Source organism: Danio aesculapii, chromosome 19 (assembly GCF_903798145.1).
Source record: "Danio aesculapii chromosome 19, fDanAes4.1, whole genome shotgun sequence".
NCBI classification, from domain to species: Eukaryota; Metazoa; Chordata; class Actinopteri; order Cypriniformes; family Danionidae; genus Danio; species Danio aesculapii.
The window spans coordinates 18,600,024-18,624,135 of record NC_079453.1 but is presented as its reverse complement, the minus strand read 5'-3'; the positions used below and the strand labels follow the sequence as shown (position 1 = coordinate 18,624,135).

Below are 24,112 nucleotides of genomic sequence, written 5' to 3'. Positions count from 1 at the left end.
ACTGTAGATTAAACACTTTAAGATCTGCATGCAAGCTGCATTAGTTATTTTTTCCCTATTGCAACATATATATAATTGTATGTGTATATATAATAGGTGATACTGAAAGTATGTAGCAACTGCTGAATAAAGGGAACACTGAAATTACACATCCTAGATGTGAATTAATTAAATAATCTTATCAAACACTTTGTTCTTTACATAGTTGAATGTGCTGACAACAAAATCACACAGAAATTATCAATGAAAATCAAATGTATTAACCCATAGAGGTCTAGATTTGGAGTCACACTGAAAATTGAAGTGGAAAACACACTATAGGCTGATCTAGCTTTGATGTAATGTCCTTAAAATAAATCAAAATGAGGCTCAGTAGTGTGTGTGGCCTCCACGTGCCTGTATGACCTCCCTACAATGCCTGGGCATGCTCCTGATCATAGATATTTACATTAGATGTCGCCTGTCCTGTTGTTGTCTGTTGGAAGAAGTGCGTCAACAGAGCCGCAATTTTAGTACAGGGTTGCGCTCCTTTGAAATGAATGCGGGACCAAGCTTCAGTGAAGGACTGTGGCCATCCAGAGCCAGAGATATACACATATATCTATGATCGGGAGTTTGGTCAGTACGCAAATATTTTTTTAAATTACGAAAATTATAATTTTATATCACTTTTCTACGTTCATTCGGACAGAGGGAGCGTTTCGTTTATGATTGAATCTCCGTTATGATCGACTCATTCACTTAGCTGACAATAATACCCGTTTCTGGCATCTTGTTGTCATATTTCTTTTGCATTGTTTGCTTATTTTATTCAACAAAACTAGCATAAGCCCAGTATTTAGAGCAATTTGGTGCTACTTTGCCCTACTTTGGTGAATGCAGTAAGTGTCTGTATTAATGTTGCTTGTTGAGAACAACCGTTCATAACATATAAAAACGTAAAAAATGAAATCTTATCTATAAAATGTTCTGCCTTTGTGCTTTGTTTTTCCTAGCATGCTAGGTCTGGCATTGTCTTGCATTAGGAGGAACCAGTGGCCAACTGTACAGGCATATGGTCTCACAAGGGCTCTCAAGATTTCATCTCAAAACCTAATGGTAGTCAGGCTACCTCTGGCGAGCACACGGAGGGCTGTTCAGCCCTCCAAAGAAATGCCACCCCACACCATTACTGACCTACTGCCAAACTGGTCATCCTGGAGGATGTTGCAGGCAGCAGAACGTTCTTCACAGCGTCTCCAGACTCTGTCATGTCTGTCACATGTGCTCAGTGTGAACCTGCATTCAACTGTGAGGAGCACAGGGTGTTCTTATAGTTCTCTGGCATATGCCAAACATCCTGCACGGTGTTGGGCTGTAAGCACAAGCCCTACCAGTGGATGTCAGGCCCTCATACCACGCTCATAGAGTCTGTTTCTGACCGTTTGAGCAGACACATGCACATTTGTGGCCTGCTGGAGGTCATTTTGCATGGGCTCTGGCAGTGCTCCTCCTGTTCCTCCTTGCACAAAGGCAGAGGTAGTGGTCCTGCTGCTGGGTTGTTTCCCTCCCACATCCTCCTCCACGTCTCCTGTTGTACTACTGGCCTGTCTCCTGGTAGTGCCTCCATACTCTGAACACTACGCTGACAGACACAGCAAACCTTCTTGCCACAGCTCGCATTGATGTGCCATCCTGGATGAGCTACACTACCTAAGCCTCTTGTGTGTGTTGTAGTCTCCGTCTCATGCTACCACTAGAGTGAAGGTAACACCAGCATTCAAAAGTGACCAAAACATCAGCCAGAAAGCATAGAAACTGAGAAGTGGACTGTGGTCACCACCTGCAGAACCACTTATTTATTGGGGTGTTTTCCTAATTACCTAGAACGTCCACCTGATGTCTATTCCATTTGCACAACAGCATGTGAAATTGATTGTCAATCAGTGTTGCTTTCCAAGTTGCTTTCATTATTACTACAGGTTTAGAACAACATGAGGCTCAGAGCTGACTGATTTATTTTTAGCTTTGGATGGAGTTTGTTTATTTATTTTTGGATATGTGATTGTGTAAATTTTGGCAATTGCTTTGAAAATATGCTATATACCATGAGTGTCATACTTAGTTCTTGGAGAGTCGCAGCCCAGCAGAATTTAGTTCCCATACTGCTTCAACACACTTACCTGTAGATTTCAAACAAGCCCGAAGGACTCAATTTGATCAGGTGTGTTTAATTAGGGTTAAAGCTAAACTCTTTAAGCTGTGGGCCCCCAGTAATATGTCTTAAGCCGTGATCACACTAGAGTTTGACCATGTGAAATTCTGTCGTATGGTGCTGTGAAAAGGGGTGGGATTAAACAAGAAGATTAGAAAAAAATGTTTTGATCTTTGATTAGTCTTAGGCAATCAAGTAATGCGATTTTGAAGATCAGAGTTCACCAAGCTTGAACTTTCAAATGCGGAGACATGCAAAACATGTCACATGAGCTTGCCATACCGGTCTGTTTTATTCACATGCGTATGAATGGAAGTCTGTGGGGCGAAAAGTGCAGTGTGACCGCGGCTTTCCTAAGATGATATTTAAATGTTAGGCATCTGTGCTATATAAACTGCACGAGATGTTGCCAGTTTGTCACTGTAATGGTTTGATTACAGTAATTAACTGGAAAATTAATCACAGCTAAAATCAGTATGCGAGCCGAGTTGTATGTCCGAATTCATAAAATTCAAAAAACAGTATGTGAGAAGTACCTGAATGATCTACTACTTCCGGTGAGATTCTAAAGTGCGCATCGAATGGACGCTAGGCTATCCCATGATGCACCATAATAGAATTCAAGAACAGGAGTGAAGCGATGCAACTGACATGGGTAGGTCACGTGATGATGACAAAATGGCGAAAGTAATACATCAATAATACGTATGAGTTCCACTCATACTACTAACATTTATACTGTATAGAACATACTTTTCTAATGGCCGAGTAGTACATTTAAACTAAAATGCAGTACCTACTGAGTAATAGGTGATTTCAGACACAGTCAGTGACTAACTGACAAAGTCTGGTAAGGTCTAAGGTCTAAGTGCAGATATTATAATCTGATTGGCAAACTTGATTGAAGAACCTAAATATTCAAAGATCAGTTATCAAGATTAAAAGATACAGAAGCTGCCACATCATCTTAGATCATTTAGTTGATGTATGAAGAACAGACCCCTGTTGCTATGACAACATTTACTGGCTGAGTTTTGAAGAACAAAGTTATCTTGGATCATGTCAAATTGTCAATAATCAAATCCACCTGAGTAATCCACATATGAAGAACAGACCTCAGCCCTCCAGCATGCTGTAAACATCTCATTATAGAAGAAATGTTGTTTGGAAGAAATTAATACAACTTTAATTGTGACCTGCAAACAAATTATTTAGAATAAATACATCAAGGAAATTAAATCAAAGACATTTAGAATTACATCAAGGAAAATTAAATGCCAACTCAGTCAAAACAGCAAAATGACTATAAACAAAAAAGAAAAAAGAGAAATTTATATATATATAAAACATGTAAAATGGATTTGCACCTTAAGGTAAACATCAAAAAAGCAATTTTTTTTTTACATACAAATGTATTAACTTACTTTGAAGTCTGGCGGAATTTGGGCACCAAAACCAAAAGCAGGAAACATTTTGTCACTGGAAACAGATCAGAAGCAGGAAAGATTATTAAATGCACATTGAGCCCCAGAGATTAGCACTGAGGTACGCAGGGAGTAACATTGTGAGAGGTCAAATATAATTGACTCCCAGCTTAACTGACATCTTGGGTTAGAGAGTGACTGAAGTGTAGAAAGACAATGCTTGACATGGTACCTTTGTATTCAGGCACTGCTAGTCACAAGACTGAATATGCGATTGATTGATTGATTGATTGATTGATTGATTGATTGATTGATTGATTGATTGATTGATTGATTGATTGATTGATTGACTGATTGATTGATTGATTGATTGATTGATTGATTGATTGATTGATTGGTTGGTTGATTGATTGATTGATTGATGTAATGTGGAGTTGATTGATTAATTATTCTGAAAGTTTGGTTAATGGCCTGTAGTCAGAAAATAACTGGTGGCTCTTTTAGTTGGTCTATTAAATATCATGACTGTTTGCTTGACTGGGCACATGGTTGATTGATTGTTTGACTGACTGACTAATTGATTGAGGGAATGATTGGTGGGTCACCTCACCTATCATAGTCCTGGCAGATCTCCCCAACAGCAATGAGTGCTTTTAGGTACTCATTGGGCTGGTAAGGGTGGATGTAGTGGAGGGAGCAGCTGTTTCGAGGGTCTCCATTTGAGGCAGTGAAATCAATGGCCACCTGTAAAACAATAGTATTTGATAAAAAGATGAGTTGACTCAAAATATCTAATTTTGTCATTGTTTACTCACATTCCAAACCTGCATGAGCCTTATTTCTCCCTCGGAACACAAATGGTGCAATTATTAAGAACTGATTCATGGCCAGGGTTAGGGAGTAACAAAATAATTGTTTGGCTTCATATATTTAAAATACAAAGAATATAAGTAATTCTAATTTGTTATAACTACATTTTCAATAGGTGGTAATCAAATTGCAGATTAACAAAGTGATTACTTTAAATTTTAAGGTCATTTTTGTTTAATATTTAAGTAAACATGGGAATTGTAACTATATGCCAACTGATTCTCCATGTAAAACAAAATACCTTCTGTCTGTTTTTACTTATGAGTTTAAAAAGAAGAAGGTTAATCTATGCCTACCTGCGACAAAACCTTAATTAGAAGGGTTCAATGTCCAATCTGAAACAGCCTAAGGTATATCTTTGAAAAAAATAAATCCAGTAATGCTTGCTTTTCAAGCTTTCAAGCTTTTTAGCATATCTTGAACAATGGCAGATGATCCCCAAATCCAGATGTGAATAACTTGTTGCATCTTTCCCAAAAAGGCTTGTATTAGATCAAAAGGGGTGCTTCTACTAAATACTAAAGGGTCTCAATACTTAGGACCCAATGACTGTAAAAAAATATGAATGACGCTACAGTACCTTTTCCCATTGAACACTTTGAAGGCAAAACGCCTCATGACGGGCACAAACTGTTGCAAAAAACTACTGAAATTGGAGCCTGGGCATGCGCAGAAGGGACTACCTGATGAAGCCAGAGACGGAGCTGGGGAATCAAGCGTCCAAACAAACACTTGTACGTCAAATCAACCACATCCACCGAACTTCTAATTTGACCGCCTGTATCTGCACTGTATCAAAGACTTGCTAAATAAATATAAGCACTTACATTTAAAAAACAGGTAATAATGATTTATTTAAAAAACTGTGTAGTGTAAGCTGTTTTTTTTATCTTTTAAAAAATATATATGTTGGACTGCAGAATAAACGATCTTTCATATTAGTTAGACTAATATGAGCACAAAAAGTATTTCTCTTATAATAAGTTATAGGTATTTATTATCTTCATAGGGGTAGAAATAGCATTTGTAAAATATGAACAATAACATATAAACAACACATACATTTAAAAAAAAAAAAAAAGGGTTTTATTTTTTATTAGCAATCAACAGGACCAAAAATGTATACACCATGCACAGCTATTTACCATGTGGGAAAAATCGTGCATTTAAAAGATAAATACGGCAAGATTTCTAAATAGCAAAAGGATATTTACACATTCCATCCCTGCACTATATAAAATAATCCTTATCAATTTGTACAATAGACTTAGCAGTAATACTCGACTGATGTCTATCAAGTGCCGCAACATCACTTTTTTTACATTTTTTTGCCACTGTTTTCATTTGGTTTATTTGATGCCCTAATTATATCTGTCAAGGAGGAATTAACATTCATTTGAATATTTATTAGGTGTTTTCAAATAAAAATCCAACGGTAAATTATGTATATAAATATAAAACATTTACAGCTCTATTTGTTATACAAGATTCGGTTTCTAGAACATAAAAATTTTATAACAGAAAATTCAGTAGTTTAACTCAATAACATGCCAAAGTTCAAAATGTCAGAGACGTCTTTAAATCAAGTTCAAATAACATTACAGGAAATCGATGTGGACATAGGCTAACATTAGTTTTGTCTTCCTAATTATTATTTCAGACCCATAAAGAGAATTACTGCTAGATAACGATCACCTGTTTTTTTTTCATCATGGCTAATGTTATGCGTATATCAGCAAACACTTAAGATAAAGCCTGTTAAAGCTCACACTTTATTGAATAAGCAGTGATCCATCAGATCCCGTATGTCAGAAAGTATTGTTTACTGCTGAACAACTCATTTTACTCATTCATTCATTTTCTTTTTGGCTTACTCCCTTTATTAATCCAAGGTCACCACAGCGGAATGAACCGCCAACTTATCCAGCACATGTTTTAAGCAGCGGATGTCCTTCCAGCTGCAACCCAACACTGGGAAACACCCATACACACACATGCACTACGGACAATTTAGCTTATTTAATTTACCTATACCGCATGTCTTTGGACTGTGTGGGAAACTGGAGCACCTGAAGGAAACCCACGTGAACACGGGGAGACCATGCAAACTCCACACAGAAATGCCAACTGACCAAGCCAGGGCTCCTACCAGCGACCTTTTTGCTGTGAGGCAATCTTCCTACCCACTGTGCCACCGTGTGCCCAAACATGATTTAATTTAATGATTAATGGTAATGGCCAATTCAACAAACCAACTGAAATCTCTAAAATATGCCATGGGTTCTTATAAGTTTGGACACCACTGTAGTTTTTAGTTGCATGGTGCAGAGACTTAAAATGCCGTCATAAAACTGCAACACATCAAGACCTCTCAATATGTAGATCAACTTTCAAAATAAGGTAAACAAAGATTTATGAACTTGCACATTTTGTGTACTTGTTTCATTTACAGCCCCTGACACAGTACTTTAGTTATTATAAACATGGCTTAATGCATTAAGACAAATATCAAATTGATGATTCAGCACATACAGGCTCAAAGAAATGAAGCTACATTAAGCACTATATTAAGGTCCATATATGGTCTGGGCTGTATACAGTTTGTGCATACTGAATGTAGCATTTCCATTTCACTGTCTTACAACATTAGCATGTACAAACGTAGTAAAAGTCAATGGTGGACAGCAGGGGCGTTGCTAGACAAAGCACGTCCCCTCTCAAAAATAATATATATATAAAAAATATATATGTATATATACATATATGCACAATTTTTTTTTATTATAAACAAATAAAAGTATTATTGTTATTATACAATTATTATTGTAAATAATTAATCCTAAATGTAACTGGAAAATAATCATTTAAAAAATATTTTGCATAAATATTAATTTCTTTTGAATGAAATTATATAGACAATTGTATTGAATACAAAAAAAAGATGTTTTATAAAATTATCTGTTGTTTTAGACTTGACACGTGGCAGAGAATTAGCTTTATTCATTTTTACCTTCCTCACTTGCTTCATACAAAAAAAACCTATGAGAAAGCATGCATAGTAAAGATCACCATCATTTTATTTAAACTTTAGTTTTGTCGACTGCGTGCCGACACCTTCGCATAAAAGACTGTTAATGCCGGTTTTGCAATGCATGAGCAGCGCGTGAGCAGCGGGTGTTTTTTTGGCATGCATGTTAACAACCGGGACTCGCACCGGGAGAAGAGCAGCGCGTCTAGCAGGAGGGGTGTGTGAGGCGCGCAGGTTTGTTTTTTTCTGCGCACATGCAGAGATGCGTCAATTTGCTTTTTGATTAAACTACATTGCTTTCACCAGCGTTGATTCAGTTGAATATAGAGAGTAACGTCTTTATTTCGGAATTACCTCTTTATAAATACACTTGCATATGTAGTAATTGATTTCTCAAAGCATTTACTGGGGTACTGGCGATGTTTACTGGGGCATGTGCCCCAGTAAATTGGGTCTAGCGACGCCCCTGGTGGACAGTGAAGGAAAGCCTTAATTTTCTGGACAAACTATGGATATAAAATGAATAAATACAATATCTAAAGTCTTCTGAAATCACAAAATAGATTTAGTTTAAGATTGAAATAGTTACTGACTGATGAACTAATAATTTAGCCAGGTTTTGTGAACTTAGTAAAATGACTGATTCATTGACAAGACCTGACGCATCCATTATAGCCACATAAAAAAAGAGCAGACAGTGCAAATCTTTCAAGTTTCACTGAAGAGTTCTACCAAAGAAGTCATACAGATTTAAAATGATATGAAAATGTGTAAATACAGTAATTACAGAATCCATTTACATTTATTTATGTTTGAGTTGGTGGAGTACTCTCCAATACTTACTGTGAACTGAATCTGACAACCTCCCATTATGTAATCCAGGAAAGAATGCATCTTAATGATCTGAAAAGCAGATAACATAATGTTCATTATGCTGGATGCTGATGAGTTAACAGTAATCTCCAGTTGTGTGCATATAGATTTTTTTTTTCTTTTCAGCTTAGTCCCTTTATTAATCTGGGGTAGCCAAAGCAGAATGGATGGCCAACTTATCCAGCATATGTTTTACACAGCAGATGCTCTTCCATCTGCAACTATATATATAATGAAATGCAAAGGTGGTTCCAGCAAAGAGTAGAATACACAAGACATGTCACTCGTATAGTTTTGAATGGGGAAAAGTGGAATCTCAGCAAGTACATGCTTCACAGACATATACAGTTGAAGTCAGATTTATTAGCCCACCTAAGTTATTAGCCCCCTGTTTTTTTCCCCCTCAATTTCTGTTTAACGGCCAACACATTTCTAAACATAATAGCTTTAAAAACTCATTTCTAATAATTCATTTATTTTATCTTTGCCATGATGACAGTAAATAATATTTTACTAGATATTTTTCAAGACACTTCTATACAGCTTAAAGTGACATTTTAAGTTAACTCTGGACCTATTATCTGCTCATTGTAATTGGGATAATGAGGGAATAACACACCTGGCCATGTAACAGCTTAGAAGCCAATTGTCCAATTACTTTTGGACTCTTAAGCATTTGTAAGCATACTTTTGGACAGTTAAGCATTTTTTGGTGTATAGAGCCAAAAATGTGTATATATATATATATATATATATATATATATATATATATATATATATATATATATATATATATATATATATATATATATATGTGTATATATGTGTATATATATATATATATATATATATATATATATATATGTGTGTGTGTGTGTGTATGCGTGTGTGTGTGTGTGTGTGTGTATGTGTGCGTGTGTGTGTGTGTGTGTTTGTGTGTGTGTGTGTGTGTGTATTCAAATGTATCCAAATAAAGCTTGAAATCAGTACTTTTAAATGAACCAAGTGCAAAACAAACGTTTTTTGGTTACGTAATTTATACATATGAAATGAACGCGAGGTACACTACGTCCTGTCAAATGCACATCACATGACAGCAACTACTTAAATGCCAACAAACTTATAAACAAAGAGTCACTTCTGTCATTTCTGCAGGAGATTGACCATCAAGACCAAATTGTGAATTACTTCTGAAGACCAGCGAGATCAGACGAGGCTTTATTCAGAGGATGATAATGTGTTGTGATAAGTGAAGTTGGTGTTGTGATCTTGTTTGTTTCGAGTGCATATGCGCATTAGCTTTGGCACCCTAAAAAAATGCAGATTTTGTTTGATTCAAATGTTTGGAAACGAAACTTATAAGACAGTTGTTGTTTAATTTTTAAGCTTGGCAAACAGTTTTGGAGAATTTGATGTTTCCTCATTCAGACAGAATGCCCATGCTGCCCAATAGATGTTTAAAAAATGTCCGCTGAGTGAAATGACTTGCCTTAAAGCAGTGGTCTCAAACTCAATTCCTGGAGAGCTGCAGCTCTGCATAGTTTAGCTCCAACCACCTCCAACTCACACCTGCTAAATAGTCTTAATTAGCCTTAATTAGTTGCATCAGCTGTGTTTGATTAGGGTTGGAGCAAAATTGTGCAGAGTTCCAGCCCTCCAGGAATCGAATTTGAGACTCATGCTATAAAAGGCTTTGGTTTTAGTCAGTTTCAGTACCATAGTAACTCGCATGTGCTGCACAGGAAACCGATGAGGACGGTTAATGGCAGACAGGAAATCCACAAAAGTAGAAAAATACTCATCAATTACAGTATGCCACAAAATCAAGTTTTAAGCGAGAATATAGTTATTTTGAAATCAAATTGGCAGTTTAATTTCTTTAGATCATAGGTGTTAAAGTCAATTCCTGGAGGGCTGCAGCAGTCTGCACATTTTTGCCCTAACACTAATCAAACACAGCTGATGCAACTAATCAATGTGTTTCATAGATATATACACCAGATATCACATATATGAGCATGCGTCAATACCGCTGCCTTATTTGTACAGTGCTCCCAGGACAAATGTCATTAAACCGCACTAGTCAAGGTTAAAGCCAATCTGTAGATGCTGGACTTTTGTGCTGTGTACGGGTGCAGTAATGAGCAAACAAAGAAAACGAAGCATAAAGACATAACATTTTATAGGTAAGATTTCGTTTTTTTAAACATTTTGTATGTTACGAACATTTGCGCTAAAGTCACGTTATTGATGATAATACAGTCACTTACTGCATTGACCATAAGGTAAAGTAGCACCAACTCACACTAAATTCTAGGCTTATGCTAGTTTTGTTGAATAAAATCAGTAAACAATGTAAATGATGACAACAAGATGATGCGGTGCCAGAAACTGGTGTTATTGTCGGCTATGTGTTTTGAGGTAACTTATAAGGATGCCTGATAACATAACAGTGCCTGCGCCTTAATGTGCATACTGTCCACCCTAAATTATTGAATATTACAAATGTTATATACCATTTAAATCAGAAAGGTGGATATGCACATTGAGACGCAGGGATAACGATGGTTCAAACGAATTGTTCATAACAGAGATTCACTCACAAAGAAATCGCTCCCTCCGTTAGATTTAGAAGTGAAAGCGGGAGTGGGGCTGTGTTAGAGCAATTCATTTGTATATTCGAAAGCGTAATTCTTCTGCCTATATACCTTATTTCTTACTAATAAAGTTCTTAAATTTAACACTTCATTTTGTCCAAAACATTTTTTTTCTTTTGATAAAAAAAACCCCAATTGTATTTGACTACAAATACAGTTTTGCATTATGCTAAAGCTGCTTCATTTTCTTTTTAAACGGCACATTCTTGCAGCTCATATGATTTCACTGTTTGTTTTTGTTTTGTTTGTTTTCAGAGTATTGTGTATATTTTATTTAATAGATAAAGTTATTAATGCTGTTAATACAATTTCCCCAAATTTTTTTTTTTCAAATGATAAATTCCTGATTCTTTGCATCATATTTTTATTCATAAATCACCGAGTATAATTATTTTTGATGTTCTAAAAAATTTATCTAACAATCAATCAAAAAAAAAAATTATGAAGTCTACAGTGTATATAATATACGTGTTAAAACTATAAAACAGTATGAATTCTGCAATAGCAAATATGAACTTGTTGGAAACAAAGGAAATAATGCTCATTGCATAACGTGTTTATTTAATTGCTGTAGTACAAACATTGACAAAAAAGCACATGATTTATATATTTTTTCCCCGATATTAGATTGAAAGATCAGAGAAGTATAGTATGGCATGGTCAGAAGTGGACAAAAGACTTTAACCCCATTTAAATGCCAGATTTAAACAGAAATGCGTCTCTTGTTTTACCTGTGATCCGATTGGCAAAAACGCATCGTATTACCTGGTATAAACATGACAATAAATATGACACCAGTCATGTTTACATCGTGGAGTCCTCATCCACATTAGCCATACCCACGGTAAGCTTAAATAAACAAGCTTATGGTGCGTGATCAGAGCTTGAAAAAGCCTGCAGCATGTAGGTGCACAATGGCAGAATAGATTGACTGAATCAAAAAGGCGTTCAAATTGCGCAATGACAAGAAATATCATAGATTGTACCGTAAAGCACATTAAAATGAAAGTAACGCTAGCTATGACGTGAAAACTGGCTCGAAGCCCGACTCTAGGGGCACAAAAAAGTCAGGCCCTGAGGGGCTCGGGCTCAGATGCAAGGCTTTAGGCTGTGTTTCAGGACAGGGATTAGATCAAATTTAACAGGGAATGAGATAATACATTTCCATACACATAAACACATGCTTTATGTCGGCTTGGCAATGCCATGTGGTTACTTAGCCATCGATATAGAAAAGATATGTTAAGATATATATAAAATTATAATTTTTGTAATTAAAAAAATTATAATTAAATGAAAAAAATATATATTTGTATACTGACCACCGGAAAAACTCCCAATCATAGATATATAGATATATATTTATATAGCTGTGGCTCCGGATGGCCAGTCCTCCACTGCATCTTGGTGCCACATTCATTTCAAAGGAGCGTTACCCTCTAATAAATGGCAGCTTTCTTTACAAATTCCTTCCAATAGACAACAACAGCGTAGGCGACATCTAATACAAATATCTACGAAGGTGTTGAAGATTCTTTTGAACACCTCGATTATTTGGATCAACTGTGTTTGATTAGGGTTGGAGCAAAACTGTGCAGAGCTGCGGCCCTCCAGGAGTTGACTTTGACACCTATGCTTTAAACCAATTTTATTTAAAACAGCATGTTAAAACTAAACAGAATAATAAATGATAATAAATAAATAAATAATATTAAAATACATTATCTTTAATTTCATTAGCCAATGCAGAAAGTAACATATTCCTAAAGCATATTTAATTGCTATGGTACTTTTAATAAAATTTGTATTTGCATTATTATAAAATGTAAAATGCGGAAATTCTGCTATAGGTAGCCCAGCTTTCGCAGTATTAATGGTAACGTTAACTTTAATGTTAAGAGATAGCCAACATACATACAGATCCTCCCTCATCAGAGAAGTGGTAGAAAGTTGATGAAAGAAACACATATGTGGCTTATAACACGCTCTAGGTGTGATGGGGAATTTCTTATTTGCCCACCTTTGATCAGATTGATGAAATCGCATTTTAATAACGTTAGCAGGTGTAAACAGCGCACACATGAGCTCTGTCTGTCTGTCTGCCTGCCTGTCACTGCTTATTCAGTGGCGGGACTAGAAAATCGAATTTGTCAAAACTGATGAAAATTCTGATAAATATTGTAAAACTGCAAATAGCAAAACTAGCTTAAACTTAGGATTACCTTAGCAAATGACCATGAAATAAGCGTTGATTATCCCTTACATATTTATATATCCCTTACATATATATTTCCTCACCTTGCACAGGGTAAGAATGACCATTCCAGAATTTCTGTAGTTCTTCTTTTTCACTTGGTACTTAGGATTAATACACTCCCACTGGATCTGACAGAAAAAAAATGTTACAGTAAGAAAACACTTCAGCACTATGCTATTTATTAAGCTGTGCACATGATGAATTGCTTGGGCTAATAGGACTTTCATCTCAGATCTGAGGTGTGCGTGTGAAATATCTGTGCCCACAGGCTGAGAAGCACATTTGACAGATGAATGTCTAAAAAACTAAGTATAACATGCTGCAGTTCTTCGGAAAAATGGCCTTTTAGATAATGTAAGACTGATTGGATGGAAGGTAGCATTGCAAGAAAGACTTTCACAAGCATGCTATTGTTGGTGGCCCAGATCAAATTGTAGTTTCTCTTGTGATGATGCCTGTCAGGACAAAAAAAAAATGTTTATCATGATAAACATCAATCTCATGATGCCATCAATCCAAACTACAGGAGTCATTTTAAATGATACACAGACAATTATCTCAGCCTGTTGTAAAGATGTCAAATTAGATAGTTTTCTTGAAGAACATTCAAAAGTTTTCTTCCACCTCTAGTGAATGAAAGCATCAGATTTTTCAGCTGGAAATGAGGCACCTGTTTGTGAACCCAGTGCAATCACTATACGCTGATGGTCGAGGAATTCCACTCATTAACAAATGCAATGAGAAGTGCACGTTGAGGCCTGTCGACTTTGCTCCTCTGAGCATTCGAGGGAACGATGGTGAATATGAAGTTAATGGAAATTAAAGCCACAGTGACTAGACTACTAATAAGCAGAGCCGAAAATAGATTTTCAAAAAAAAGAGAAGCAAACTCATTCAAATGCCAAAGATTGTATATGCAGATAAGTAATAGGGTGTATACATATACAGTAATGCAAACTACTGGATGTTTCAGTGAAATGTTACAGTTTTGAATTGACAATATTGAATGATTCATGTAATTCATAACTAAACATAAATTATAGGCAAACATTCACTTTAAAATACAAATATTAGCTCATATAAAAACAAGTTATTTCAAATAATCTTCTTTTTAATAATCTTTTTTTTTTATCCTTCTTAAATACATTTTTAAACCCTTTAAATGATTTCCTTTACTTGTTTCTAGGGGCTTTTTGTTTTATTTATAAAAATTATCACACAATACACATACTAAAGGCCATATACCTGCTAATTTTGGAAATTTTAATTATTAGATACCATCCTTCAACTAGAAAACTAATCAGCAATAATGTGCATGTCATCTTGTGGAACTCATATAATAACTGCTCTCATGCACTATTATTTATTTATTTATTTAACAAAATATATGATATTTTCTCAAAGACATTGCTTATCTCTCAACACTATTGTTTATACTAGAGTGATCTAGTGATCTAGATCTAGAGTGATCTAGAGTGAAGCATGTTTATAAAATGTATAATTAAATAGCAGAACTCAACAACAGTCGCATTTCTCAATTAAACTTTTTTAAATAATCTGTTTATGGTTCTAATTCCTATACTGTGAGTGACAATCATATTGCTATTAGTATATATTGTCTGTGCTAGCTTTGAGGTTTAATGTTATTTAATGTAATAAATATTATTTGGTTTCCCATGATCCTACTTGTATTCATAAAAAGGTTACTGAGTTTACAGTACGTTAATATCACTACAATATTATGGACTAAAAGATCTGCTGTAAATGCTGCTCTCTGAGTGTAAACATATAAACACCTTAAACAAACTATTACCGTTGTGTAGAATTTTCGCCGTCTTTTGTGACAGGATAGTCTATACACACACGGCTTTCTGACGCTACCAATCGAGTGCATCTAAGATACAGAGAAATGTGGAGGTTTTTGTTTTCTCCCATTCGCAATCGAAGCTTTTCAAATTGGACAGTTTTACCTATTAAAGTTTATTTAAATATGAATGACAACAGAACATGGGTTGCTCTACAAATATATATTTTTATTATGGCAAGAATAGAAGCAAAAAAAGCACACTTACTTAAAAATACAGATTTTTTTTAGATTTAATAATTCACAATTCACACATTACTGTCTGGCTAATTTCTGTCCTATACTTATTTTCCTAAAACTTGCCTAAAAAGGCAATAATGGTCCAACATTTCTGACCATTATCACCAATAAAGCCCAGAAGAACAGGGCATCAGTGTATATTGTAAACTGGTAGGTTCATATATTCCTTTCCAGTTATCAAAGAAATAATTTGTTCCTTAATTATAGTTTTGTAACTATTAAATTGTTTTAATATTGTTAAAACAATTTTAAAATTGTTTTAAAATTGTTTAGACGTGGCTGGGTCCATGGCCCTTTAACATGATATAATGAGCTCGCTGGTGTAAGTTTGTAGAGAAATTCATATTGCCTTTAATTTACAACCAATCAGAATGAAAGACTACAGCTATCAAAAATAGTCAAGTGTACACTAAAGACTTTTAAAGACTAACTAAAGGTTTTCTATTTCAAATGAATGCCTTGCATTTATCAAAGAAGTTTCTGAAAACGACATTAAACTTTCCATAAAACTGTTTTGTTACATGGACAATAATAAATGCCTTGAGGTGTTTGTTTCTTGAGGTCCTTCTTATCAGCAGACAGTATGGTTCATGGTTCAAATACACATCCAACTTTTCTCGTATGTGCTTTTTAGAAGTCACTTTTATTCTTCACTCTTATTCTTCTACTACTCTTTTCTCAGTTTATTCCGTGATGTGTCATTTTCTTCCTACAGCCCCTCTCATTACTGTCCCTGCAGGTAACACTGTGTCTACAGTGACAATAGACCAGAATCCTTCATATAATCAAGGACAAAATGAAGTCAAAAAGAAGAATAGTGAGGGACGCAAACAAACAGAGAGACAGACAGACAGACAGACAGACAGTTCCAACACATATAGGATAAGTCAAGAATAGGAGATAGAAAGAATAGAAAGAAAACTGACAAAGTGAGACATAAGATAAAAAGTGTCAGGCCAGTTTCACACCACCTGCAAAGGTGTACATAAGAGAAGATGCAGCATAACTGTAACAGTGGGCTCACATTGTGATTTCACACTGACAATCTCACCAGCAGATAGAGCTGCAGATCACTTTAGAAAATAAACCATTTCCTCTGAGCTACATGAGGAGGTGCTTTGTTTAGTTGCCATGAAGTTACTATCTGTCTGGCTATTAAGTTCCAAGAGTATTCAAGTCGGTTACAGTACGCAGTTGTTCGGGCATTCTGTTTGGTTGCCAGGGTGTTTTTGTGTAGTTGCTATCATATTCTGGTTAATTGTCACTATGTCACAATGTGGTTGCTAAGGTGTTCATAGTGGTTTTAAGCCCATTGCTATACAGTTGCAAGAGTGTTCATCCATCTAGAAAGCTTTAAAATGCTGCCTTCGGAGGCAGCATTCCAAGGTAGGAGGGCATCAAGGCACTTCATGTGCTTCTTCTGATTGAATTTCAAAGGCTGCATAGACGTGTCCTTCACTTCCTCAATATCCCACAATCCTGGGCCTTTCATTTCTGACAGTTAAAAAATAAACATGTCATCTCAACGCACCACTTGGATTTCATTTTTATGGCATCTCTATTAAGAGGTTAGTACTGTAGTGAGCAAATATTCCCTTAATTATTCACAAAGCTCTTTCTTTCTTGCTGTACTTTATCAAATCATAACTTTTTTCTCAGAAATTAATTTCATGAATAATTCATGCATAAATGCAGAGTCATTGCCTGATAGGACAGCGAGGCAATAAGTGAGCTGCCTAAGCTTTCAGTGTCAGCCAAGGTCTATGCACTGACCTCGCTAATAAACCTGCATGTGGACCCACACCTCTGTTGTCAGTGTCACTTTCCCTCGTTACAGAAGACTCAGCAATAACATGGATCTAGCTGGTGTCAAAATTATGCGTCTGCGTCAGGGAGCACGGTCCATTGAGGAGTACGTGGAGGACTTCATCCAGGTAGCCCATTTAACATCTTTGGATGATTTATGCCTAATGATATTTTTGCATGGCGGTTTATCCAAGCCCCTTTATTCATGTATGCCACTACATGAGCCCCACTGGACAATAAGGTTTTTCATAGACTTGGCATTAGAAATGTCTGGGTCCCCCTTTACAGTGGGTGAGGTGGAGAAAACCCCTAAATGTTTTTTGGGGGGGCAATAGACAGCAAGACCCGCCAGCAACGGGGGTTATTGTTCCCTCCATTAACACCATAATGCTGGCATCACCCATACTCCTGACTCCAGGTTATTAATCCTCCAGCTCACAAGATGGCGGACTCCAGTCTTCCAGCTTACAAGATGGCCACCTCAAGTCCTCCAGCTCACAAAATGGCCGCCTCCAGTCCGCTAGCTCACAAAGTGGCCATAACCTCCCTTCAGCTCACACAATGGTAAGCGCCAGTCTGCCACTAGCTCACAAGATGGCTTCCTGTTCCGAGTATGTTCCTGCCATAGTTCCTGTCATTGTTCTTTTTCTTGAAATGCCATCACATTAGCCACCAGAATGGCCACCACCACCTGAGTTGCCAGAGCTGCTGCCACCACCAGAGCTGTTACTTTCAAAGCTGCCACCGCCACCTCCAGAGCTGCCAGATCCTCAGTCACTGCCAGAGCTGACAGATCCTCCAGAGCTGCCAGATTCTCCAGAGCTGTCAGATCCTCCACCGCCAGTGCTGCCAGAGTGGCCAGATCCTCCGCCACCACTGCCAGCGCTACCAGAGCTGCATGTCATCAGAGCTGCCAGAGCTACCGCCACCAGAGCTTCCAGAGCCGCAGCCGCTGCCAGAGCTACTGCCACCAGTGCTGCCAGAGCTTCCAGAATGGCCGCCAATCCCTGAGTTTCCCGAATGATTGCCGCCACCTGAGCTTCCTGACTGACTGCCACCTGAGCTTCCTGACTGGTTGCCGCCTGAGCTTCCTGAATGGCCGCCGCCTGAGCTTCCCGAATGGTCGCCACCTGAGCTTCCTGAATGGTCACCGCCACGAATGGCTGACAGAGCCGTGTGACTTGCTAGAGCCATGTGGCCCACTGGGGTTATACAAACTGCCAGTGCCTCTTGAACCAAAGCCTTCTGACCCACTGTGGTTTAATGACAAGCCAATGCCTCCTGAACCAAAGCCTCCTGACCCACTGTGGGTGTATGACTCGTCAATGCCTGCAAAATCAAAGCCCCCAGACATACCGCAGCTCCACTCTCCAGGCCCACCGCAGCTCCACGCTCCAGGCCCACTGCGGCTCCATGCCCCAGGCCCACGGCAGCTCCACGCTCCAGGCCCTCTGCAGCTCCACGCTCCAGGCCCTCTGCAGCTCCACGCTCCAGGCCCTCTGCAGCTCCACGCTCCAGGCCCTCCGCAGCTCCACACTCCAGGCCCTCCGCAGCTCCACACTCCAGGCCCTCTGCAGCTCCACACTCCAGGCCCTCCGCAGCTCCACGCTCCAGGCCCTTTGCAGCTCCACGCTCCAGGTCTTTCGCAGCTCCACGCTCCAGGTCCTCCGCAGCTCCACGCTCCAGGTCCTCCAAAGCTCCACGCTCCAGGTCCTCCAAAGCTCCACGCTCCAAGTACACTTCCGCTGCATGGTCCTGGCCCTCCATCCCTCCCCCTGTTCTGCCTCCGCTCCACCTCCTGCCTGAACTGTGTTAGGAGTGCCTGGAATCCGCTCCTTAGAAGGGGGGCTCTGTCACGATCACCAGCGATCTAAAACACCATAGATCGCTGGAAAACACTCAAGTGTTAACAGACTACAAATCCACCATTTCATAGACTACAACTCCATATATGCACTCCGCTCACACACATGTTCCAGATCCTGACTGATTACACTCGCACAGCTGAAGCTGCTCAAGGACTGATTCATGGATTATTACACTTTTCCTTTGTCTTGCTTTATCGTGTTTTTGATCCTTTCCTTGTTTATTTGTTTAATCCTGTTTGCTGCCTGCCTCTGACCATCTGCCTGCCTATTGACTACAATTCTGGATTGCCTGTATACATCTGTTTGCCCCTGTGTTGACCATTGCTGGCCTGACCTTGCTAATAAACCTGCATGTGGATCCGCGCCTCTGTTGTCAGTGTCACTTTTCCTCGTTACAGCTGAAATGATTAGAATTTAAAAAAAAAAAAAAGAGTTGGCTGAACGTATATATACTAGTTAACTTTTTCAAACAACTGAGACTGAAATAGTACAAATATATGAAAATGAATACATTTTTAGCTAAAACAATTCACTTTAAAATTTTATTTGTATGCGTTTTGTTAATAGTTACATAATAGTTTTAATAACTGATTTAGATTTGCCATGAACTTATTTATTTATATGTATTGTAGTACTTTTACTTAAATTTATGTTTGTTTACTTTTGGATGATGTCAGATGATGAAAGTCTTTCTGCAGGTTTGGAATTTGATTGTGTTGGTGAAAAAAGGCTTTAGTGGGTTTGGGATCAGTTTGAATGTTATGAACGTGCATTTTATATTAAATATTCAAAAAAACAAGTGTCTGTACCTTATCATTTTTAGTTTTGAGGTGTTTTTTGAGTGTTTGGGAGGGTTTTGGACAGATTGGGCTTGAAACATTCAAGTGTATCTGGCAACACTGACCACCCTTTTCTCAGTTTAATGTTGTGGCGTGTGTTTGTCTAAGGTTCTTCCCAGATATAGGCTTCTTTGGTGAAATTTGTATTTGCAGACTTCAAAAATAATCATTTAATTAATTCAAGATAAGTATTTTTTTTCCCCAATCGTCAAATTACACTTGTATTACACAAGAGAGATGGAGCCGATGGCGATGGCCGCCTCCGTGTCGTGCTCTGCAGTAGTGTTTGTGTTTTTGTTAGTTTGTCCTGTCCTGAGTCACATTCCTACAATTAGTTTCACCAGAGACGAATTGTTGGACATTCGGGCACATACACCACCAAATATTTTTCCATACTTGGATTTATCTGATGTTCTGTTGGACATTGTAGTCGGCGGAGCCGCAGTGCTGCTTAAATGCTTTCAAGCGCGCAGACGAGAAAAGCAGGCGCGCTAGTGAAACTCAGACAGCGCAGATTTCGGACCGCGTTGCCTAGCATCCATCTGGCAAATCTCCGCTCTCTACCCAACAAAATAGACGAACTCATTCTGCTCTCTCAGACAAACAGGGATTTTCTGCATTCAGCTGCTCTGTGTTTCACGGAAACCTGGTTGAACGACACCATACCGGACAACGTGCTTCACCTACCAGGCTATCAGCTGTTCAGAGCGGATCGCGACGAAGAATCAACGCGGAAATCGCGTTGTGGCGGGACGTGCTTTTACATCAATGAAAGGTGGTGTACAGATGTAACAGTTTTAAAGAAGATGTGCAGTCCAGATCTTGAAGCACTGTTTATTAACTGTAAGCCTTTTTTACTCCCCGCGCGAGTTCTGCTCTTTCATCCTCGTCAGTGTTTACATTCCTCTGCACGCGCACGCGAGCCTGGCGATACAGAAACTAGCTGATGAGATCACAGTGATAGAGCAACAACACCCAGACTCTGTTTTAATTATTCTCTGGGATTTTAACAAAGCAAAACTTTCCCGTGAACTGCCAAAATATAGACAGCATGTTACATGTCCCACAAGAGACAGTAACTTATTGGATCACTGCTATACCACAATAAAGAATGCATACCGCTCCGTCCAACGAGCAGCTTTGGGACACTCTGACTATTGTTTGATTCATCTCATTCCAACCTACAGGCAGAAACTGAAAACAGCCAAACCTGTATTAAGATCTGTGAAAAGATGGACTAACGAAACAGAGCGGGATCTACAAGCCTGTTTCGACCTCACTGACTGGAGTGTTTTTGAAGCTGCTGCAAACGATCTGGATGAACTCACAGAGACTGTAACATCTTATATCAGTTTCTGTGAAGACGTGTGCATTCCTACCAGGACTCAACTCACATACAACAATGACAAACCATGGTTCACTGTAAAACTCAGACAGCTACGTCAGGCCAAGGAGGTTGCTTACAGAATTGGGGAGAGGGCCTTGTATATGCAGGCCAAATACACACTGGAAAAGGAGATCAGAGTCGCAAAAAGGAACTATTCTGAGAATCAGTGTGGAAAAGCTTGAAAAACATCACAAACTACAAGTCACCATCCCCCAGCACTGTAGACAATGAACGACTTGCAAACGACCTGAATGAGTTTTACTGCCAGTTTGAGAAAACCCCCCACACCCACTCTGAACAGTTTGCGTACAGAGCAAACAGGTCTGTGGATGATGCAGTAAATATGGGACTGCATTATGTTCTGCAACACCTAGACAGACCAGGGACCTATGTGAGGATCTTGTTTGTTGACTTCAGCTCAGCGTTTAAAACTATCATCCCAAAACTTCTCCTGCCCAAATTAACTCAGCTTTCTGTGCCCACCTCTGTCTGTCAGTCAATCAACAGCTTCCTAACGGACAGGCAGCAGCTGGTGAAGCTGGGAAAATTCTCATCTAGTATCCGCACAGCACTGGTGCCCCCCAGGGGTGTGTCCTCTCCCCACTGCTCTTCTCCCTGTACACGAATGACAGCACTTCAAAAGACTCTTCTGTGAAGCTCTTGAAGTTTGCAGACGACACCACACTTATCGGCCTCATTCAGGACGGTGATGAGTCTGCTTATAGACAGGAAGTTAAGGAGTTGACTGTCTGGTGTAGTCACAACAACCTGGAGCACAACACACTCAAAACAGTGGAGATGATAGTGGACTTCAGGAGAAACCCCCCTGGTCTCCCCCCACTGAGCATCATAGACAGCATTGTGGCAGCAGTGGAGTCATTCAGGGTTCTGGGCACCACCATCTCTCAGGACCTGAAGTGGGACACTCACTTTGACTTCATTGTCAAAAAAGCTCAACAGAGGCTGTACTTTCTTCGTCAGCTGAGGAAGTTTAACCTCCCAAAGGAGCTGCTGAAACAGTTCTACACCTCCATCATTGAATCAGTCATCTGCACATCAATAACTGTCTGGTTTAGCTCAGCTACTAAATACGATCTCCAAAGACTACATCGAATAGTTCGGATTGCTGAGCGAATCACTGGTACAACCCTTCCTACTCCCCAAGAACTGTACTTATCCAGAGCGAGCAGAAGGGCTGCCAAAATCACTCTGGACCCCTCACACCCAGCACACAGCCTTTTGGTTGAACTTTTACCTTCTGGTCGATGCTACAGAGCACTGCGCACCAGAACAGCCCGACACAGAAACCGTTTCTTCCCTCAGGCAATCCATCTCATGAACACTTGATGATAATAATTGTGGAACCAACATCACTACTTGCTGTACACTTTTATACACATATACACTTATTTAACAACACACTTTACATGCCAATTTGCACATAACAGCTGCTCATATAACATTGTATATAGTAATATAGCAGTACATACACTTGTCAATTTGTATATTTGCATTTACTACTTACTTCTATTTTTAAAATATATTTATTATCTGTTTTTTGTCCTGTCTTTGCAATGCTGTTGCACTGTAGAAGCCCTGTCATGAAAACAAATTCCTCGTATGTGTGAACATACCTGGCAATAAAGCTCTTTCTGATTCTGATTCTTTCTGATTCTGATTGTATTGTCAAGTCCAGTCAACTTTAACCTGAGTTAAGACAACTTTACTATTAAGCGAAGTAAACTTAGAATTTTAAGTAAACACTTACTTTTTTAAGTTGAAACAACAAATTTGTTTTACAGTGTATATAAAAGCTGTTTAGTTCAGTTGCTATGGTGTTGTGTTGTTTGCCAAAGTTTGTTGTTCAGTAGTTAGTAGGGTGTTCTAGGTTGTTACCATTGTGTTGATATATGGATAAAAATGTGTTCAGATTGGTTGTGGTCAGATTGGTTGTTCAGATTGGTAGTTGTACTTAGGTGTTAAATAGTTTAAGTTGCAGGTGTTAAGATGATGTTTCTATTGGTTGCCAGCGTGTATTTATGTATATGTATATATATATATATATATATATATATATATATATATATATATATATATATATATATATATATATATATATATATATATATATATATATATATATAAATAAATATGAAAGTGGGGGGATGGGGGGAATCGCGGATGAAAGTGAGGAGGGGGGGACCTTGATGATGTCTCTGGGGGCCCTGTACATGTATGGGCCCTTAGAATTGTCCTAACTTCCCCCCTAGCAGCACCCCTGTATATATATATATATATATATATATATATATATATATATATATATATATATATATATATAATATATATATATATATATATATATATATATATATATATATATATATATATATATATATATATATATATATATATATATATATATATATATATATATATATATATATATATATATATATATATATAACAAAAATAAAATAATAAATCAGAAATAGCCCACAGTACAATAGTTAGAAATACAGTACACGTGTAATGTTCTGTCTTTCTGTCTGTACATTTAAATGTTTTGTGTTCATATGCTGTTTGATTAATAGTGGCATATATATCTGCTGCCCTTTTAAGACCTGTGTGTTCAGAGTGGTACTTACAGTAACACTATGCGGCAACTGAAGTATTCTGATTCTGATTGGTTGTCAGTGTTGTTAGTTGGTTGCTAGGGTTATCAGACTAGCTTTAAGCCAGTTCCCAAGCAGAGGGTGCATTCTAAGCATTTGCCAAAGTATGGCCGTCTTGTTGTTCAGAGTT

The 24,112-nt window shown here is 38.0% G+C and overlaps 1 protein-coding gene across 1 annotated transcript in view; it reads right to left on the bottom strand.

Moving 5' to 3' along the window:
• Positions 1 to 24,112, bottom strand: part of cpne4b (copine IVb) — an 89,752-nt gene that overhangs the window by 13,905 nt on the left and 51,735 nt on the right. The window contains exons 9-12 of the mRNA XM_056480330.1: positions 13,345 to 13,431; positions 8,360 to 8,419; positions 4,229 to 4,362; positions 3,619 to 3,673 (exon numbers count right to left, since the gene is read on the bottom strand). Of these exons, the coding sequence (XP_056336305.1) occupies positions 3,619 to 3,673; positions 4,229 to 4,362; positions 8,360 to 8,419; positions 13,345 to 13,431 (336 nt within the window). The remainder of the gene's footprint in view (positions 1 to 3,618; positions 3,674 to 4,228; positions 4,363 to 8,359; positions 8,420 to 13,344; positions 13,432 to 24,112) is intronic.